Below are 21,522 nucleotides of genomic sequence, written 5' to 3' on the forward strand. Positions count from 1 at the left end.
ACAGCCGTATATCATTATGTCCCAATTCTTTTTCTCACAATATTGCATCAACACTCTAGATATTGATCTATTGATCTGATATATATATATATTATATATATATTATTATATATATTATATTATATATATATAATTTTTTTATTGTATTTTTTTTTATCATGTATCATGTGTTGGTGTGTCTGCATTTGTTTTTTATTCCTTGATTCTAGAGTATGTTTTTGTGTTTGTTTATCATGTGGCTTTTTGGTTTTTCTTTGTGTTTGTATATTAATTTCTTTTCGTTTGTTTTTGGACACCCTGGTAAAAGAGAGATTGTATAATAAAACAATAAAACCTTCTATAAAACAATCATATATCAATATATTGTGATAGAATATTACAATCAATCAATCGTTCGTTCATTCATTCAATCGTTTGTTTGTTTGTTACCTACTTTTATTATTATTATTTTCTATTTATTAATAAAATCCTTATATCCTAATATATTGTTATATAATAAGATCATTGTATTGATATTTTAAATTATTATTTTTTTATTATTATTGATGAATTACATTTATGTGTGAATTCATAGAATTTCCTGAAGTTCAATTAACACAGAATCAGGTTAGTTAGTTGAACAGAGGGGTTAGGACTCAAGGGTTTCAGACAGAATGGTTTCAGGTTTGCTATTTTGTTGAAGCTTTGACATCTTCCTCTACATCAACCTGTTTGTTTGAAATGTAGCAACAGCACGCTATTCCCAGGGTAGTAAGAACTAATTTAGTGAAGTGAAATGAGAAATTGCGCGTTTGCTTTGACAGCCACGCCATAAATATTGACTCCTAGAAAAATGTTACATTTCCTGCAGGCCTCCTGCCGTCTGCATGTTCCCCAACACTTTCTGACAGCTCTGGGCATTCCCAATCCATCCTGTTAGTGTCAGTCAGGTGTCCCGACTCCCAGCTGCTCCGCAGACCTGCTCCCGCTCCTGCTGACGGGAACATGTGCGAGCTGCGGCGACGGCCAGGTGCTTTTCATTGCAGTGTTAACGCTCTCCAGAGACTCTCACAGGGGTTGCGCTAGGGCTCACCTGAGCTAATTGGTCCTTCAGGGGGAAAAGTGTGAGCAGACATGCTATATTGGCTTTAGTTTACTTATTTTGATTGATGTCTGACATGTAAAGGTCTAGACAGAGTATGTACATGCTGGATGTTGGTATAAAATATGTTTGATCTTTTATGTGGCTCTGATGAAGTACTGAAGGAAGTACTGTAGCATCTTTGAACTTTGAAGAGAGCATTTCTTTCTGACACACTCAGTGTTAAATGTGTCTGACATAGGAAACGATGAAGAATTAACATTTTTGGCCAAAATCATATCAAAATTGGTACGATGAAGACCCAATGTATATGAGTAGTTGACATCCGCAGTGTTAAATGCTATACTATTTAAGGTTTTTATACATTTTCACGTAACTTTTTCTATTTATTTATTTTTTCTTTTTTTTAAGCATTCGTCTTTAATTAGCTCATATTAATTGAGACACTATATTCAATATTTGTACTTAAAACACATAGAACATTCATTTCAACAGTTATAAAAATAAATTCTGCTTCAAACGAGAAATAATGGGGCAAGAAAAAAATGTAAGAAATATTTGAAGCTGCACAGTATGTATACAGTGTGTATACAGTGTGTATACAGCATGCATACCGTGTATATAGGAATTAAGACGTTTTTTTTTCCCCAAGTATAAAATACTAGTGAATTTAAATGGTCCATCCCTCATAATCATTTTAATGTTAAAAAAGGGTAATAAATTAATATGAATATACTTTTAACAGAGATAAAGTTAATCAACATGTTATACTGTAAGTCAACTACCCAAATACACAACGCATGCTAAGGTCATTATCACCCAAGCTGATGATTTCATTTATTTATTTATTCGTGGTTTCATGGTATCTAGGTCTTGTATAACACATCTGGAATTGCGTCATTCTCAAACTTAACCTTCACTGAAGCACTTCACATAAATAACCACTCATCAGCGGGATTTTTTTAGTTTTTTTTGTACCCTACACCGTTTTGTCACAGCATAGAGGTGAACGCAACTTAAATACATGTAGTCCAGGTTCAAATGCCATTCAGATGTACTTACAGTTCACTGAGGAAGTGCAGGTTGTGGAAAGCGTTGGGCTGAATCTCACTGATGTTGTTCATACTGAGATCCCTACAATGAAAAAGAGAGAGAAACAGAGGGTCAATGGCAATGATATCAGTTATGCAGTTTTCAGCAGCATTACTCTCATGAGAGCCACATGATCCTTCAGAAATCATTATAATATGATGATTTGATGATGAAGAAACATTTCTTCTTTTTATTATCAATATTGAAAATAGTTTTTGTGGAAACCGTGATAACACAAAAATTAAGAATTCTTTGATGAATAGAAAGTTCAAAGCATTTATTTGAAATGAAAATCTTTTGTTATATTGTAAATTTATTTACTGTCACTTTTGATAAATTAATTGTGTAATTGCAGAGTATTAGTACTATTTTAGTTATAATAAAAGGATTATTTTTTTACCCCCAACTTTTAAACGGTAGTGTATATCATAATGAAAGTATATAAAGTTTTTATAAAAATACACTGTATAAAAATGTCTTCATATCAAACTTATAAATATAATCAGGAACTGAACAGATCTATAGCAATATGTAACAAAATAGGAAAACCGCCAATTAATACTGGCCCAATAATCAAGAATGAATTTTGTGAATTTGTTTTCTCCTCCCTTTTTGTATTATAACTAAACTATGCATGATTATGTAGATAGTTTTATTGCATTATATAAGTCTATCATTGTTTTTTCCTGCTGTATCAGATCAGAACTGTGACTCATTTTGGATCATGACCCACCAGCCAAAAACTTCTCATTTGTTTAATCTAGGTCTACGTGTGTCAGAGAAATCCTGATATTTAGTTTATGAGTTTATGCGTGATTAGTTTATGAGTTCATTAATGTAACATAATAGGCTCCACGGCCGCATATTTAACTTTTTGGCAATAACTGGAGCTTCGTCGTGATCATTGATTTCCGTTCTTGCGATATTCATTAAGCATTAAGCGCAATCAAGATGAAAAATGGCACAATATTGATTTTGCTCCTAGAGTAATTATGAGTAATCCAACACAGTAGATCTCGCATTTCAAATACCGCCTACATCAGTTGGCTGGCTTCAAAAACAGAGCAACAATACAACCCTTGATTACAACATGTGAAATCTGGCTTTGTGTTGCTTTTTTCTTTCTATTATTATTATTACAGATGCCTCTCTCAATTTCCCTTTCGATTAATTAATGGACTCCAGAGCCAGAGTTAGTGTGGTGACTTTGTGCACTGCCCGAACCCAATGAGAGCAGGCTGATCTGATGTCTTTATCAGCTGTGCCAATTACATCTAATCAATAGAGTTGATTATAGACCTTGCTCGATCTAGACAACACCTTCAGTCAGAGACCTGGACGATCTCTGGGTCCGCTGATGGAGGCTCTGGCTTTGACGATTTCTCCCGAAGGCTGCCAAGACCCTTCCGAATGAAACATGTGGACTCGCATATCAAAGAAAACCCACACCTGCACGTTTTACCATCCATCAGAGAGGAAGAGTGGAGAGAGGAAAAAAAAACAATAAAAGAGGAAAAAACTTTCCACTCTGAATTATTGTTCAACGGATGTAATTTCCTCTCTGGTTTGCAGTGAGTGTGTGCGAGTAGTTGTGTTCCAGATGTTTTCTGCCTTCCACCCAATCAGACCATCCTGATCATCTTATATTTTTTCTCTTTTAAATTTGACCTACTCCATCAAAAGACATTTCGGAGTCAGGTATATATTGATATACCCATTACAGTGTGTCCTGAAATCATAAAGAGTTAGCCCTAAAATGAAAGTTATCCCATAATTTACTGAGCCTCAAGCCATCATACAGTAGGCATATATGACTTTATTCTTTCAGCCAAACACAATCTGAGTTATGTTAATTAATATCCTGGCTCTTCCAAGCTTTATAATGGGAGCGAATAGAGCCCGAGTTTTTGAAGCTCCAAAAAGCGCATCCCTCCATCATAAAAATACTCCATACGACTCCATGGGTTTATAATAACCTTCTGAAGCGCAGCGGTGCATTTTTGAAAGAAAAATATCCATATTTATAACTTTATAAACCATAATCACTGGCTTCCGGTAACAGCCGTACGCGAGTTTAGTTCAGACAGAAGAGTGACTTCTGACCCGACGCATGACGTACTGATGAACGCCGAAGTGCCGAGGACAAAACAAAACACCGGTCATGAATTAGAAGTCTACAACAAGAAGTTGTAAAGAAAAATGTAAGAGGATTTTGATATAAGAGAAGAATATCTGCGTCATATGTTGGGTCAGAGGTCACCCTTCCGTCTGAACTCGACTCTTTCCTGCCCGCACGTACAGTCGTTGCCGGAAGCCAGTGATTATAGTTTATGAAGTTTTAAATAGGGGAGAGCGGGGCACAACCTAACGCTTTTTGATTTTCTCAGTTTGTGTATATCTACTTATGTTTCAGAGTATTTATTTTTTCCCACATCAATTTCCCACATGTCTACTACAATTATGTGTTTTTGTTTTATTAATACAGTATATACTTTTTTCTTGATATACACCGAAAGAATGGAAGTGAAATGTGACAACATGCCCCATAGGTGGGGTACATTGTAACATAACATATGACAGCTTAAAATGTTATCTGATCTAATAAAAAAAATATACAAAACAAACTAAAATATTTTCTAAATAAAATACAATTAAAAAACTTTTTCATATAAAATAATGGCAATTTTTAATAATTAAATATAAACCCATTTTTGAGTTTTGACTACGAACACATGAAAACACAGCTATACAACATAGTTCAAAACAAATAAATAATTAGTAATTTCTGAACATTGACACTCAGTCTTTATTCACCTTTTTCTCACGTTTTCTCAATAAAATTAATAAAAGTATAGAATATAATAGCATATTTCTAATAGGGGCACATTGTAACGCAGTGTTACAACATGCCCCGCCTGCACAACTGAGATTTAAACCCGGCTAGTGTCTTCTGCTAGTTAGCAAAGCATTAAATAACTATCTCAACTGTTAAATAACATCTTGGAGATTAAAATAATATCAGATTTGTCTTATTTTAAATAAACACAAAAAAATAGAGATGAAAAATTAACTTAAGTAAGAAATTTACTTTTGCTATGGTTTAATAAATGTGTATGGATATCTTACAAAAATAAAATAATTTTGGCGGATTTTTTTTTCTATATAGTGTTGATATGGCAACTAGTAAATAAACAAAGTTTCGTCATCCAAGCATGTGCGGAAGTATTTAAAACAAGCGTGTTACAACTAACCCCGCGTTAGGTTGTGCCCCGCGCTCCCCTATGGATATTTTCTTACAAAAACCCATGGCTTCGCTTCAAAAGGCCTTTATTAACCCCACTGGAGTCGTATGGATTACTTTTATGATGGATGGATGTGTTTTTGGAGCTTCAAAAACACAATGCCGTTACAAAACTGGATCTTCCACCAATCCATGTTTTCAATGTTATACGGTAGAGGGCGGCTATTACGCATCCTCTGAAAAAGTACAGAATCTCCTGATCAAAACACATGCGAAGAAGAAGCAGAAACAAGCATTGCCTACGTACATGTTAAAAAACATGATCGTCAAATATTAAACAGCATATAAATCAAAACTACTGAATGAAATGTTGACCCAGGACGAGCTCTAGGACTGTGAAGCTTTGGGGTGTTGATGGACTCGATCTACTCCATCTAATCCCATCCAGACAAAGTCTTTGACAAAAACATGAATTCCCAGGCCGTTCTCATCATATACTGTCGCTTTTGACATTTCGTCTACATCGAACGCCCATGGCACCCTTTAGCGTCAATATGAGACGCAGATAGATATGGGCCAGAAGGCGCCTCCTAGCGGTCTAACCCTAACCCTACCCCAGACCTAAACCTACCCATAACCGAACAAAGCTATCTGCGTCTCATATTGACGCTAAAGGGTGCCATGTGCGCTCGATGTATACGAAATGTCAAATGCATCAGTATATGACGCCCTAGGATGAGAATGCGTTGGAATTCCTCAGTTTTTTGTTTTTATTAAACTTACCCACATTCAAGGGTTAATAAAAAAAGAATGCATGAAGCTAGAATAAAATCTCTCTTTTTTTAAACACTGGTGGGGAAAGAGTTGAAAGTGTGAAATGTCCTTATATCAGGACTTTTTCTCCTTGTTTCCTGCCTTCAACAACCTAGTTTAGCTTGTCACTGGGACTGTACACTTTGTGCCTTTTCTACCCCTTAAGGGTTCACATTAATACCTTAATTCCATATCTGATGATCTAGAACTCATGTTCATGAGCTTTAGACATAATTGTCCAAATATTTAGTAACTACAGGACTTATTTCATAGTGGAAGAAAATGAAAATCAATGAATTCATTGACTTCTTTGAACTGCTCTGTCAGATGCCATTGCTATTCTTTCAAACAACTGCCCACACAAGATTGAGCGACCCCAAAGACAGGCAGCAATTTTTTTAGACACAGTCTGATGGATCTTAATGGTGTCACTCAACCTACAGGTGCAATAAATTATTCAAGCCGAGGGTTGAGCCACTCAAGTGTTACAGTGCTGCAGTGTTGGTGTAGCGCTAAGAAGAATCAGGAATCGGCTGGAGTGCTTTTCCTGCGAAGACCTTGAACATCTGAGCTTGAACTGAGGTTTTCATTTAGGCAATGTCGAGTCGACATTGATGCAACCAAACTGCAACATTACTTCATTTGTTGTCCCTGGAGGTCTGGAACAGCCAAAAGGGCAGCTTCTCATAACCGTAGACCACCAGGCTTGAGAAGATAAACTGAAAAAGTCTGAAAATATTCATCACAGAGACTTTGATACTTTGCTGTTTATTTGTTTTGTCAGTGTGTCAACCATGACAAGGTGAAAAGCTAATTTGCTGTAGATGGGGCCTGGAAAACTTCACTCACAGAAATGAGTTGACCTGACCACCACTGTTTTCCACTGACATGGTGGCATGGAATGCAGTCAACACAAACCTGTTAAACTGGAGGGAATGTATGGGTTTTGAACTGCTCCCAATATCGCACACATGAGCTGGTATTTATGACTTAATAAGCGTTTGCCATCAAGGTGTTGACGGCTAGCCTACAGCAGCTACGGGGAACTAACCAGAATATTAAATCATATCAGAAAAAAAGCATTTATAGCTGTGTAAAACAGGCCGCAAACCACAGCATAACCTGTGCGCTAAAATCAATATCAGTAAGTCACAACTGAGGATAATGGGATATAACAACTTTTTGTAAGACAAGTTGATCAAGGATTTTCCACCAAATGAAAAATAAAAAGGGAATTGAAACTTTTTTTTCTCACAATTGCGAGTTTACATCTCACAATTCTGACTTTATAACACGCAGTTTTTGAGATATAAAGTCGCAATTGCATGTTATAAAGTCAGAATTGTGAGTTTATAAGTCAGTCTTTTTTTCCTTAGAACAAAGATAGACTTTGACTATGGCTTAGATATAGTAGATAGTCAGACTTCAGATAGACATCTAAATCAGCCCGTTGCACAAAGCACTTAAGACTCTGACTTTCTTAAGTAGGACTACACTGCAATGCATTCTGGGTAAAATAAGACACTTTTCAAAACAAAAAACATGGTGGATCGAGTAAGCGCATTCAACCGCTCAGTGCAGTTTACCCCAGCGGAAAACATGTGTTTGTTGGAGGAGTATAAATGACGGAGTATGTTTTTATGTTTCCACTGTTCGATCGCGCCCGTGCCTCTCTCTCTCTCTGACACACACACACACACACACACACACACACACACACACACACACACACACACACACACACACACACACACACACACACACACACACACACACACACACACACACACACACACACACACACACACACACATTTCAGCATTGCAATCTTGACATTGCAGCCTGTTATTATGCAGCGTTCACACCAAACGCGAATAGAGCGTCAAATTCGCGTCTAGTTCGACGCTTGAACATTTTGGGGTTGGGGGGGGTTCGGTTCTTACAATTGATTGGTTGGGTCCTTACATGCGCTTCGTGAGGCACACTGGCACACACACGCAAGGTCTCTCGCTCCCTCTCTCTATACGTTCTTATCCCAGTAGACGTAGAATCAACAGCTAGATCAATGAGAAACCCTATGATTACAACGACCATCATTTGAAGTGTCACACAGTTCTGAAATTATCGTACATTATAGGATTTTTTCCATTATTGATCGTACATCGTACAGAGGTCAAAACTATCGTACAAATACGATAATTATCGTACATCTGGCAACACTGGCAGTCACGGTGTATTGCATTTCACGCATCGTGACGCTTGCGTATGAAAGGGAGCGCATCGATCGTTGCTCGCGTTGACTATGTAACGGCCCCAACAGTTACAAGGACATTTTACTTGGGAATGTAGTAACAAGAAAAAAAAATTAAATTATGAGCCATTTTCCCTTTTCTTTTGGCTGTCTGTAATGTAACTGATTGTTACTGCTGGTTGCCAAGGTAACATAGAGTCTTAGACCTAAGTTAGCCTGGGGGTAAGGTGTCTAATTTTTTTGGTCTAAATTAAGTCAGTCTTTATTTTTGTGAAACAGTCTACCTTGCATTAGACTAGTCTATGAGCAAATTTTAGACTTGTCTAACACTATAGACCGGTCTAAAATAGCTTTGTGAAACTGGCCCCTGGACTAAGTCAGAATTGGGTGATATAAAGTCGCAATTGTGAAAAAAAAGTCCGAATTGCAAGTTTATTTCTCACAACTCTGACATTATAACATGCAATTGTGAGATAAAAAGCTGCAATTATCTTTTAAAATGTTTTATTCTGTGGTGGAAACATGCTTCCATAAGGATTTACCACCTGCTTCTTAATTTTAGTGGTTTGGTCCAGAGTTTGTGTAAAAAAAAAAAAACTATGCAGAAATAATGTATTAGCTAATTAGCAACCTTACTTGCATCACAGACTATATCGCCATCTGCAGGTGGGCTGTCTTCTAAACAGATTAAACTGGAGTGACCCAATTCCGATCTTTTTCCTCCCATGTGGCACAGATCAGATATGACCCATGATTGTGTAAGCAGTAAAAAAGCACATTGATTCAGATATTCTCAGATCGGTTTCAGGCCTCATTCACGTGTGGAAATAAATCTGATATGAATCGGATACGTTCATTTGCGTCTGCCATGTATGTCATTGAAAAAGCGACGCTGGCGAATTATGTCATCTCAGGACACCAACGTCACATGACTCTTTTCAAAGGCACAATGGAGGACGAAGGCTCAACCCAATGTTTCGCTGCCCTTTAAAGATGATGTGGAAAGCAGAAGCTTGTATTATCATTTTGTCTGCAAGTCGTTCATTGCAAATCGAGCTGTTTGCAACTGTTAGTACATCTACCTTTGGTTGTTTTGCCAAGTGTATAGAGTCAATTTAGATATCGGATATGGGTCACTTTTGAAAGAAAACGTAAGCTGGTCGTCAAAAAGATTGGATATAGTCAACAAATCGGAACTGGGCATCAAGACCTTCTGTGTAAATGTGGCCTATGAAAACGATTATTAATTTCGGCTATAATTTTGTTTTATTTTATTACTTTCAACCTCTCTCTTTCATCTTATCTGTAGTTATTATTATTATTTTTTTAATTTACGAAAAAGTCAATAGCTTATGTTTTCAGTTTCCGTGTATGATAATAATAACCCTGCTGTTGACAGTTTCTTTTCAATATAAAACCGCTCCCTCATGTGGTAATCCTTTGTTTTTTTCTACACTCAACAAACACATGCTGGTTTTTACTGCAATGATTACAATTAATGAAAACGACTTTTGTTTTTCAGCCAAAAGGGCAATGTTGATTTAAGACATTAAGAGGTGTAACCGATCTCCTGCTGCCTTTCCGGAGAAAGTCGTGTTCTTCACACTCCACACGCAGCTTCTTATTGCAACCACTGCAATCAAAAAGATATTGCTTTTCTTTATTTTATTCCATTTTTTTCTATTTTAATTAAAGAAAGGCAGATGTGATAGGCGCAGTCCCGGTTCACAAGAGGTCATAAGCACGATGTTTTGAGACTGAAGGAAATATCTGGCAGCCATGTTTAGGCGCTGAACACATGGTTCCTGATGATTATTTCAGTTATTACTAAGTGTGTTCAGGCAAGGCGGCAAGTATGCCTTGCGGGAGACGGTATATATCGAGGCTGTGTCGCAATCTCTTCCCCCACCGTTTGCACATGTAGGGGTTTTGATGCACGGCCATCGGAAAGATGATACTCGTAAACGTCAACACATGCAATGAAGACTTTACTAGTTTCAAACAGCTGCTGCCTCTCTCTACTGCGCTTCATCATACATTTACATGTTATTCCGGCCTTTGTCTTCAACTTCATTCAACAGCTGCCTCGGCATTTTCATTGGAAAAATATGTCAAATAAACTTTCAAGTTGAGGAGATGCTTTGATATATGACTACAGCATGACCTTAGTGTCTTATTGCTTTTATTAAACAACTATATTATTGTTATTATACGTTTTACATTTATAAGAACATGTATTTGGTTTTCTACACTGTAAAAAACAAGTTGCTTCCTTACATTTTTTAAGTACAATAAGTCATTTCAACTTAAATGACATTAATCTGACTTTCTTGTATAACTTGTAAAAAGGTTGACAATTGCTTAACTTATTTTTGATGAGTTAAAGCAATGCAAAAACATATGTTGTCATAACTTATTGATCATATAATTGTTTACAGTGTATAGGAACAGTGCTGTTTGATCTTAAAGTGAGTGACAGCATCTGCCACTGCAACTCTAGAATGACTCCTTTATATATAGTGGATGATTAAGTGAAATAGGACCAGCGGTCCATGTTTTCATGACTTTAATGCTCTGGATAGAGGTGAAGTGTAGGTTACAAAAGCATTTTTAGTCCTCTAAGGACGCATGATGACATAAGCCTGGCTAGAGAGAGAAAGACGGCATGTGTTGACTCTACCAGCACAGTGTCGCAGCAATCCCATAAAGGTTTAAGATGTTTATCATTTCTAGAGAAATGATAGTCAAGAGTATTTACTGTACTAGCAGACATATCATAGTTACATTTAATAGAATATGCATTGATAACAATTGTTTTTTTCTGCTAACTATAGTCTTATACCATTTCATATTGGGTCAATGCCACACACCCAATGCCATTGGGTTGATGTCCAAAAAGAAGAAACATCTGTCTCACTTTTACCCCTTAAATAATAAAGATGTTTCTCACTTACTGAGAAATTATATTCAGGATTTTTTTTACTATTCTAGAAGACAAGTTATTGTATGTCCTCAACCAATTTTAATGGTGTGTATATATTGGGATGTAAATAACACAGCAATGCCATATATAACCATTATTTCAGTGAATACACCTAGTTCTTAATTTTTTTTTTTTTTTCTAGTGTGAAGAACATAAAAAAGGTCCCTTTTTCACTATAAAGAACCTTTTGTTCACTGGAAAAGTACATGGATTTTAAGGTTCTTCAAGGAACCATCGATGCCACTGAAGAACCTTTATTTTTAGTGTAATACTTAATTACTAACTATTTAGCAGAATGTCAGTTTTTCTGCTAAATTTACAGTAGGATTATGCCTTTGCATATTGGATCAATGACAAATAAGGATGTCCAAGATGATGAAAAGAAAAACCTTTTAAATGTCTGTGCATGTGCCCAGTTCTAACTATTTTTAACCATTTCTTATCAACAATGTGGGGGGGGGAAATTCATGACTTAATGAAAATGTCAATACTAAGTATAAATTAGTTATATTTATTTAAAATTAATTAAGTATAAAATATTTTGCAATATATATATATATATATATATATATATATATATATATATATATATATATATATATATATATATATATATATATATATATTGTGGAAAGGTCTTTTTAGTTTTGTGGCATTGTGTTTTTGAATCAAAATATGGCATGAGGCTTTCAGGTGGGATACCATTTGACAACCTGAACAAACCATTCCATGGGGAAAAAAGTTTTTTTTTTTTTTTTTTTACTTTGAGTCTAAAAATATTTTATTATTTTATTTTATTTTATTTTATTTTATTTTTTTTTATTTTATTTTATTTTATTTTATTTTATTTTTTTTATTTATTTTTTTTATTCTTTTTTATTTATTTTTTTTTTATTTTTTTTTATTTTTTATTATTTTTTTTTATGTTTTTTTATGTTTTTATTTTATGTTTTTATCTATTTTATTTCACTTCATGATCAAAGTAAATTTTATTTTATGTTTTTTTTTTGTTTTTGTTTTTTGCTGTTGTTGTTGTTTTAAATTGTGAACCTGATTTCACCAAGTGCATCATGTTCCCAGATCAACATCTTTGTTGATCCTGCATGGAACAAGTTTCCAATCAACCAATCAGTTTGAGGTTTACAGTTTATGTCAAGTTTAGACTTACAACCAGTGTTCGGTGCTTCTACATCAATGTTATTCACCATCATTTCCCTCTGATTTTAGGGATAACTTGGTTTAGGGATAGGGTTAGGACTGCATTTTCAGACAAGAATGTTGGATCAACAAAATACGTTGATCCAGGAACATGTCTTATTTGGCAAAATCACTGTGACCTTTTTTGATACAGGCCTACACAAATAGTTTCCACATCATTCACATCAAGTGCATATAGGAGGTGGACAAAGACCAAAGCAGGAGCTGCAGGAATCCAGCGCCGGAGACATGACTGGACTGCTCTGCCGGTCGTGTCGAGGCACAGCTACAGAGAGGAGATGTAATAGCCATCTTTGAAGTGGCTCTCGAGGGCTCGCTCCTTCCGCCAAACCCTGGCACAGGTATGCTTTAATCTCTACGGCCTCACGCCAGCTCATCATCAAAAGCATGACATGCTATTCCCATTACAATAACTGCATTTACTGTACACAGTCTGCCTAGAACTAATGTGAGAAACCACCATCTCCACTCCAGAAGCTAAAAGTTAGATGGAAACCTAAGTCACAAGTGCGCTCAGCACTTTCCAGTTTCGAAAAAAACATTAAGGTGTGTCAGAAGTTGACAATGATGATGATGATGATGATGAATTGGATGATGACGATGACTTCAATCTCTGAGTCAGACCTACCACATTAGCAAGAAACCTTTGGGGCGAGTTCACTGTGAACAGCAAGGAAACTTCTGGGAATTTTATTTGACAAATGCAAAAATTTCTGCCGAGGAGCATAAGAATATTTTCAAAGACGAAAGGAAAAGGGGAAAAGTGGGTGAGACAGATGCATAGATTAAGAGGCTGTTTGGGAGAAGTTGATACAGTCTCCATGGTGAGAAACCTCAAGCCCTTTTCGGGTGAAACAAAGTGTGGAGGTCGGAGCCATGCTTCAATTCATCATTCACTCCAAGTTGACGTAATGGCATATCAGAGAGACCCAGGGACCCAAAACAACAGTCTTAAACTCGGCTCAGAGATTGTTTCCTGCGAACGGTTCCCACCTCACACACAAAGGACAGTAAAGTGATAAGCTAGCGCTATAGTTCGTGCCGCTTTGTTTGTTGATAAGGCCGTGCGAGTGTTATTTGAGTGTTCATTAGAGATATTATGTCTTTCTCACCCCCTTGATGACAGCGACCCATTTATTAGCACTACTGGAACAGTCTGAGCATTGTTTGGCACGTTTCCTGTTTTTTGTCTCCCTTGCATGGACACTCACTAACGCACAAACTCTTTTCTGTAGGTCAGGGGCCAAAGCTTCTCAAAGTGTCTTTACACTGGCTTCAGAGGAGACCACCCTGGAGAGGAAGGAGGGATTGAAGTTAAAGCTTCACAAAATAACATGCGATAAGGAAAAAATCATAGTTGCCCTTTAAAAGACAGAATGAGGATAGGGGTTCCTCTTTGTTCAATGGAACACCAGGCCATAGAGACGCCTGAGTGCACAATGAGCTTTCAGTACGGCACATCGCTCTTGCTTCATGGCAACGGGTTTGAATTTGATTGCTTTACATTACTTTTTATTTTAGCAAATTTCTATCAAATCATGAACAAGGTTAAAGTTAAACTTCATGACCTATTGTTATTTTAATGATTTATTTTTTCACATTTTTTCACATCTTCTCTCAACTAATGACCAAGATTCTTTTTATTTTATTTTGTCAGTTTCATTACATTATATATATATTTTTTTTATTACACATTTATTTAATTTAACTCCTCTCACTACATGACAAAGGTGTAATTATTATAGTATTTATTTATTTTTATTTTATTCACTTCATGACCAAGGTTTATTTAATTTAATTAATATTTATTACATCAATTTATGACACTTTATTTGATTAAATTTCTATCACATTCATTTTATTTCATTTTTATTTGCTTTTTTAACTTCTAATACTTCATGACCAAGGTGTATTTGAATTTTTATTTGCTTTTAAAAACCGTTTCTCACTTGATAACAAAGGTCTACTGTTTAATTTTAATTGTATTTTATTTAATTCAACTTCTATCACATCAAAACCAATGGTTATTTTATTTGAAGTATTTCTTTTTTTAACTCAATGACCAAGGTTCCCTTTTGAGGGAACTCGCGCTGCGTCGATAACGCTTTGGGAGGCGTTCCCAATTCGATTTATTTATGATTTAGTCATCGATTTAGCGTCTCGTTCCCTTCTCAGGAAACAATGGTTATAGTTGTAACCTGAGATGTTTTTTTTATGTTATTTTATTACTTTATTTAATTTTATTTTAATGGGATCATGATACAAGCTAGACTCAGGGGTCGTTTACACAACAGAATTTTCAACTAAATCCGGAAAACTTTTTATGCGTTTTGGTAGCCTGAAAATGTGATTTTTTGAAAACGATGACGTCATGTATTACATGTTCAGTCTATAGGTGTGTAATGTTTCTTTCGACATCGCCAACTACTGGCCTGGCATGAATAATACAGCGTTTCTAGTCATTTTCGCTGATCTGTGTGATTCGGTATCGTTTTGTACATGTTGTCGTCTGTAGAACGTTGTGGACTGTACGTGAAAAATGCAATGGATTTTTTTTTTTTTTACCGTTTGTAGTACATCGTTGTCGTGCAAACGTACCCTTAGGCTTGTGTTCCCGCAAAAGCACTGCAGCACTAATATTTGATTACTTGCCTGTGTATCAGTGTACCATTCTGCTATTTAGTTAATAATAAGAATTCAACAGTGAATTTAGAAAGCACTATTCATACTACAAAATGCCGTAAAATAGAGCAGAAGCATGTGAAATGGTGTGCACCTTCAATTCTGAGATTTATTCGCAAAGCTTTATGAGAGTAGGCATTTGCTGGTAAGAGAAGTTACATTTAGCACTATCTGTGATAGGCACTCTCTTCACTCAAACAGAGGATATAAATGATATTTGTCTGGGAGTCCCTGTCATCTCCAGACTGTTTGACCTCTTTCTCTTCCTAACTACTTCCATCCAGTCCCACCCACTAAGCTACTACAACTCCTCAATATCTGTCTTTCTCTCTGTCTTTCAGCATTTTCTGCTCCATTCATACTCTCGCCCTCCTCTAGACTGGCAGACCTAATCCTCCCCTTCATCACCCTCCAACCTTAAATGCTGACATGTTTGGGTAAACATTACACAGTCCTGTGAATCCTGAGCCACTGGTGGAAAGCCACAAGACAAACAGACCGTCCTCAGGTGCTGCTGTCCTCTTCAAAGCTCTGGATCTCATTCAACAGCTCTCTGTCGTTAACACTGCTGCTCTAGTCCTGCTGTTCTTCGGTTAAAACTGTGCACCCAAAAGAGAAAAGTAGGCCCTGCAGACATATCCGTCTCTCTCTCACACTCTCTCGCTTTTTTCTCCTTATACGCAGGTTGGGGCTTTATCTTCTCATGTACTTTCTTCTTATTCTTCCTAAACTCTTCTAAAACCTAAATCATTTACTCAATCAATTAGTACAACGTGGCCACGATTGAACTAAAACAAGGGAACAAATGAATAAAACATGGCCATTTTAACTAAAATTAATAAACAAATTAGTACAACCTAGCCATGATTTAACTAAAATGAGGGAACAAATTAGTTGTGGCCATGATTTAATAAATCATGGGAAAATATTTCCAACAAACACAATATCTATTCTTTCTTCCACATGTCATGTGCAGGGTTCCGTATACTGTTAAGCTTAAAAAAAAAAAAAAAAAAAAAAAAAAAAAACACTAAAGCACCGTAAAAGTAATCCAAATATAAACTATTAGTTCTATTTTGTGATTCATAGAAAATAATCAGCGTCTTGAGTGTCTCAGTGACTCAACTCAACTCAACTCAACTCAGTGGCTCAACTCAACTCAACTCAGTGGCTCAACTCAACTCAACTCAACTCAGTGGCTCAACTCAACTCAACTCAACTCAACTCAGTGGCTCAACTCAACTCAATGACTCAACTCAACTCAGTGACTCAACTCAGTGACTCAACTCAGTGACTCAACTCAACTCAGTGGCTCAACTCAACTCAGTGACTCAACTCAGTGGCTCAACTCAACTCAGTGACTCAACTCAGTGACTCAACTCAACTCAACTCAACTCAGTGGCTCAACTCAACTCTGTGACTCAACTCAGTGACTCAACTCAGTGACTCAACTCAGTGACTCAACTCAACTCAGTGGCTCAACTCAACTCAGTGGCTCAGTGGCTCAACTCAACTCAGTGACTCAACTCAGTGGCTCAACTCAACTCAGTGACTCAACTCAATGGCTCAACTCAACTCAGTGGCTCAACTCAACTCAGTGACTCAACTCAATGGCTCAACTCAACTCAGTGGCTCAACTCAATGGCTCAACTCAACTCAGTGGCTCAACTCAACTCAGTGACTCAACTCAATGGCTCAACTCAACTCAGTGGCTCAACTCAACTCAGTGACTCAACTCAATGGCTCAACTCAACTCAGTGACTCAACTCAACTCACCGACTCAATGATTCAATCGGAAACTCTTAAATTGAAGTTTGTTGCTCAGAAAAAAAGCTATTGTGTGAATAGCTGAATGTGAATAGCTGAATTAGAGGTCTGCACGGGCTTTAAACTGAAGCCCGAACCCGGCCCGTACCCGCGATCATCTAACCCGACCCGACCCGACAATTACATTTAAATGTTAAGCCCGAACCCGACCCGAACCCGAGGTGCACTCTATCTCACAGTAAATAAATAAAATAAAAGTGCTTTAAAAAAATAATTTCGTTTGTATATATATATATACAAACGAAATGTTTTTTTTAAGCATTTTATTTAAGTTATTGCTGTTGTTCATTTAATTTGTTTTAAAATTCACATTTCACCCAGAACAGTTTCTTCTCGATAATATTTTAAAATAATATTTTAAATAAAAGTGCTTAACAAACATTTCGTTTGTATATATTATATAGGCTATACAAACGAAATGTTTTTTAAAGCACTTTTATTTAAGTTATTGCTGTTGTTCATTTAATTTGTTTTGAAATTCACATTTCATCCAGAGCGGTTTCGCTTTGCAATGTTTTCGCTTTCTTCTCGATGTGCAATGTGTGCATAGGCAACACAGAGAGAGAGAGCCTGTGTGTCTGTGGTCTGCGTAGCCTGTATAATATATACAGGTTTTGGGTGGTAACTAAGAAAAACTAAATAGGCTATATAGTTTGCGTGCCGTGTGCTTTGCCTGTTTGCTGTGTTGTGGTGACCGGTACGCGAGAGAGAGAAAGTTGCGTGCGCAGATGTGCAGTATATATTGCACATCTGCGCACGCAACTTTCTCTCTCTCGCGTGCCGTCGGTCACCACAACACACAGCAAGCAGGCAAAGCACACGGCACGCAAACTATATAGCCTATTTAGTTTTTCTTAGTTACAAACCCGAACCCGACCCGAACCCGAGGCTGTTCAATAAAAATTAACCCGAACCCGACCCGAAACCCGCACATTTTTCGGGACCCGTCGGGCTCGGGTCGGGTAGCAGACCTCTAAGCTGAATGTTTCGATCTGTTCACACACAGACAATAATGTGGAGTAGCAGAAAAATAATTAAAGATGCAAAATGACATTAAAATAAACAAAAAGACAGACCCAAATGTGATATTTATTGCATATTACATATTTACTTTTGCACTTCAGTTTCGCTGTACAACCACATGTAGCCACTTACAACCTCTCAAATCGTGCAGTGCAATTTCAAGTCTTAGCGTGATTTTCCTGTTGCAAAACTCACTTGTGTACTTGTATATTCAGATCCGAGAAAGTAGAACCAGGGGTGAGAATTAAATCGTTTTATTGGTTGATGGCTGACCAATGAAGTTGGATGTGTTCTTCTACTTAAGATTTTGAATTTAGCGCACAAGTTGTGTGAACTACCTTTATGGTGCTTGTTTTTCAATTTTGGAGCTTAACCGATGTGGCAACTATGAACGATTAAAAAGAGCTACATGAAGTTTCTTCAAAAGACATTCTCCTTTTTTCTTCAACAAATAACAGCATATGGGTTGGGAATGACATGAGCTTGAATTTTTATTTTGCTTTTAAAAATCATCACATCAAAATCATCACATCAAAACCATCACATCAAAACTTGGCCAAAGACATGAGCTTGAAAATTTTCAGTTTTGTCTGAACTATTCCTTTAAATCTTTAAACCTCCCTCCATTCAAAAGTCACTGTGTTCCCACACAAGTCTTGACGCGCTCCCGTCAATAACAGCTAATATATACAGGAAAATATTAATGTGAACAGGAACGATTTTGAGTGCTTGCTTAAATTGCTTTGAACATTTAAAGGTGTATTTTGAAATAAGTGCCAAGATGGATTTGAAAAGGAAATGTTTGAAGAGTGATCCAAAAAGAAAAACTCTTGAAATGTCAATTCTGCAATCGACTGAGGCGAACTCAACAATGAAAGGGGATATGATACCCCAACTTGAATGGACGAAAAACTGTGGAAAACTGAGAGAGAAATTTGGTGAAAAGAAAAGAACAACAATATTTGCCCTTCCTCAAGCCATGAAAAGGCAGTCTGGCTTAGCATTCTCCTCACACAGATTCACAATGACACAGGAAGGAGGAAACAATACTCACTTCCCCTCCTTCTGTTTTCCTAGAGACATGTTTTTCTTTTACATACTGTCAAGCTTCCTGAGCTCCATATTCTGCCTTTTGTTGCTCCGAGTGGCCTCCCTTTCACTCATGCACAATGAACAAGAGGACACTCTTTTACCTGAGCAAAAAACACAAGACGAGCGCTAAACAGGGAGGAAGAAAATGAGGACAGAAAGAATGAGGGAGGGAAGGACGCATTCTCATTGGACGTCCTTTATTTTCTGTATACCACAAATGCTTAATGGTTTAAAAAGAAGCAGAGAGAGAGAGAGAGAGTCAGATGTCTGGGTGGCTAAATTGGATGTTTAGTCTTTGGATGCGTCATGGGAGCTGCGCTTTATACTTCTTTTTCCCTCAGGGCATTGCTAGGATGTCATTTGATTTAACACACACACACACACACACACACACACACACACACACACACACACACACACACACACACACACACACACACACACACACACGCACACACACACACACATACACTGATAGGGCTCAGAATTCCTGTTCGGAATCATAATCTTCATTGATGCCTTGCTGCCTATCATGAGATCTAGTTTGATGTTTGATTCTTCTTTTTGTTTTATTGCAACGTCCTTTTTTAAAGTCCATCTGAGATTAATAACTGTCTGTATCTTCTGCATCACTTTGTCGAATTTCCTCTAATGCACTTAGGAATAAGTTTGCGAAAATCTGCCTTGGCTTTGCGGATCTTTAGAAGAAGATAACGTTTTTGTGCACTTCTATAAAGCAGCAGCAGAAAACTGAATTCAGAGAAATTCAAATGTGATACAAACACCAGCGTCAGAGGGTAAGCCTACACAACATGCGTTTTTGCACAGAAGGCTCTCTATATCCCAGAATTCCCTCTACCTCCCACACGGACACAGGCAGAACAGACATTGTTCTGTTCCGTCTGCCTCTTTTTGCATATAGACAAAAGATGACGTGGTTTGGACTAGAGGCATGAGTCAAAGGTCACACCTCTGGATAATACTCATAGGAAGTGGACTGATAGACCTACTTCCTCTATACAGCCACAGAAACAGTCACAAAAAGCCTGTTCACGCTATACAATATCCGGCAGCCTTTGACCCACATACATGGCAGTGGCTTTGTAGCTTTTGTTTGAAGTGTCCAGCCACAAGTGCACATTATCATGTCGATAGTTGCATTTTATTACTAGCATTTAGTGTCTTACAACCCATTTCTATTGTAATTGTAATTGCTTTCTATTGTAATAACCCACGATTTTAATATGATCCAATTGAAAGTTTTGCTTCTTCATAGGATCATTCCATGATACTTTTGCGTCTTTTTTTAAAGCCTGAGGCTGGTCGCAATTCACTACCATTTGAGACATTTTTACTTTTACTCAAGTAAAATTGAAAATGAGTACTTGCACTTTTACTGGAATCATATTTTGTTAGGGTATCTGTCCTTTTATTAAAGTACTTTTCGTCCACCACTGTTGAAGGCTGGTGAATGCAAAGGCATTGGAATCATATAGTTGGAGGGAGGGTTTGCAATTGTTCTCAGAAACTAATGAAAATACCTGGATTACTAGCAGAATTCCATCACTGATTCTTTCAAGAACTCTTAAAGATCATCTTACCCACAAAACAAAGTCTTTGGAATCTAAGATGACAGTTTAAGCATCTCATCTGCTATTTAATGTGCGATTCTTACTGATTTGTAATTCGGTAAGAAAGAACTTCTGGACTCTGTCTGAATCGCTTGCCAGTTGCACTGTTGCCTTATTGCGGCTCCCTGAAAGGAGACAATGTGTGTGACACCTAAGCCTTCGCCAGTGTTCTCCATGAGGACTCTATTTAAAGTGCCCGTGTCCTTCAAACAATCCCGATATCGGTTTCTCTCCCTCATTTTTCTTCTGTCTACAAGGGCATGGAGATGACACTGCCTCTTTAAAGGGAATAGTTCACCAAAAAATTAACAAATTGTCCATTACTCACCCTTGTGTAACTTATTTTTGTCTGCAGAACACAATACAGTTTTTTTTTAAGTATAATTGAATAAAATGTATAAAAAATTGGATATGCAAAAGAACCATAAAAGTAGTATAGAAAAAAAAATGCATCATATTACAAGTCTTCTGAACTCATATCTGTTGTATTTGTGTGAGAACAGACGATGTATTTAAGTTGTTATTTACACACACACACACACACACACACACACACACACACACACACAGTACGTTTATGAGAGAAGT

At 36.9% G+C, this 21,522-nt stretch overlaps 1 protein-coding gene across 1 annotated transcript in view; it reads right to left on the reverse strand.

Moving 5' to 3' along the window:
* lgr6 (leucine-rich repeat containing G protein-coupled receptor 6) overlaps positions 1-21,522 on the reverse strand; it is an 84,696-nt gene that overhangs the window by 44,810 nt on the left and 18,364 nt on the right. The window contains exon 2 of the mRNA XM_081387327.1: positions 2,144-2,215. Within this exon, the coding sequence (XP_081243453.1) occupies positions 2,144-2,215 (72 nt within the window). The remainder of the gene's footprint in view (positions 1-2,143; positions 2,216-21,522) is intronic.

Source organism: Scardinius erythrophthalmus (genome assembly GCF_964197995.2).
Source record: "Scardinius erythrophthalmus genome assembly, chromosome: 15".
NCBI classification, from domain to species: Eukaryota; Metazoa; Chordata; class Actinopteri; order Cypriniformes; family Leuciscidae; genus Scardinius; species Scardinius erythrophthalmus.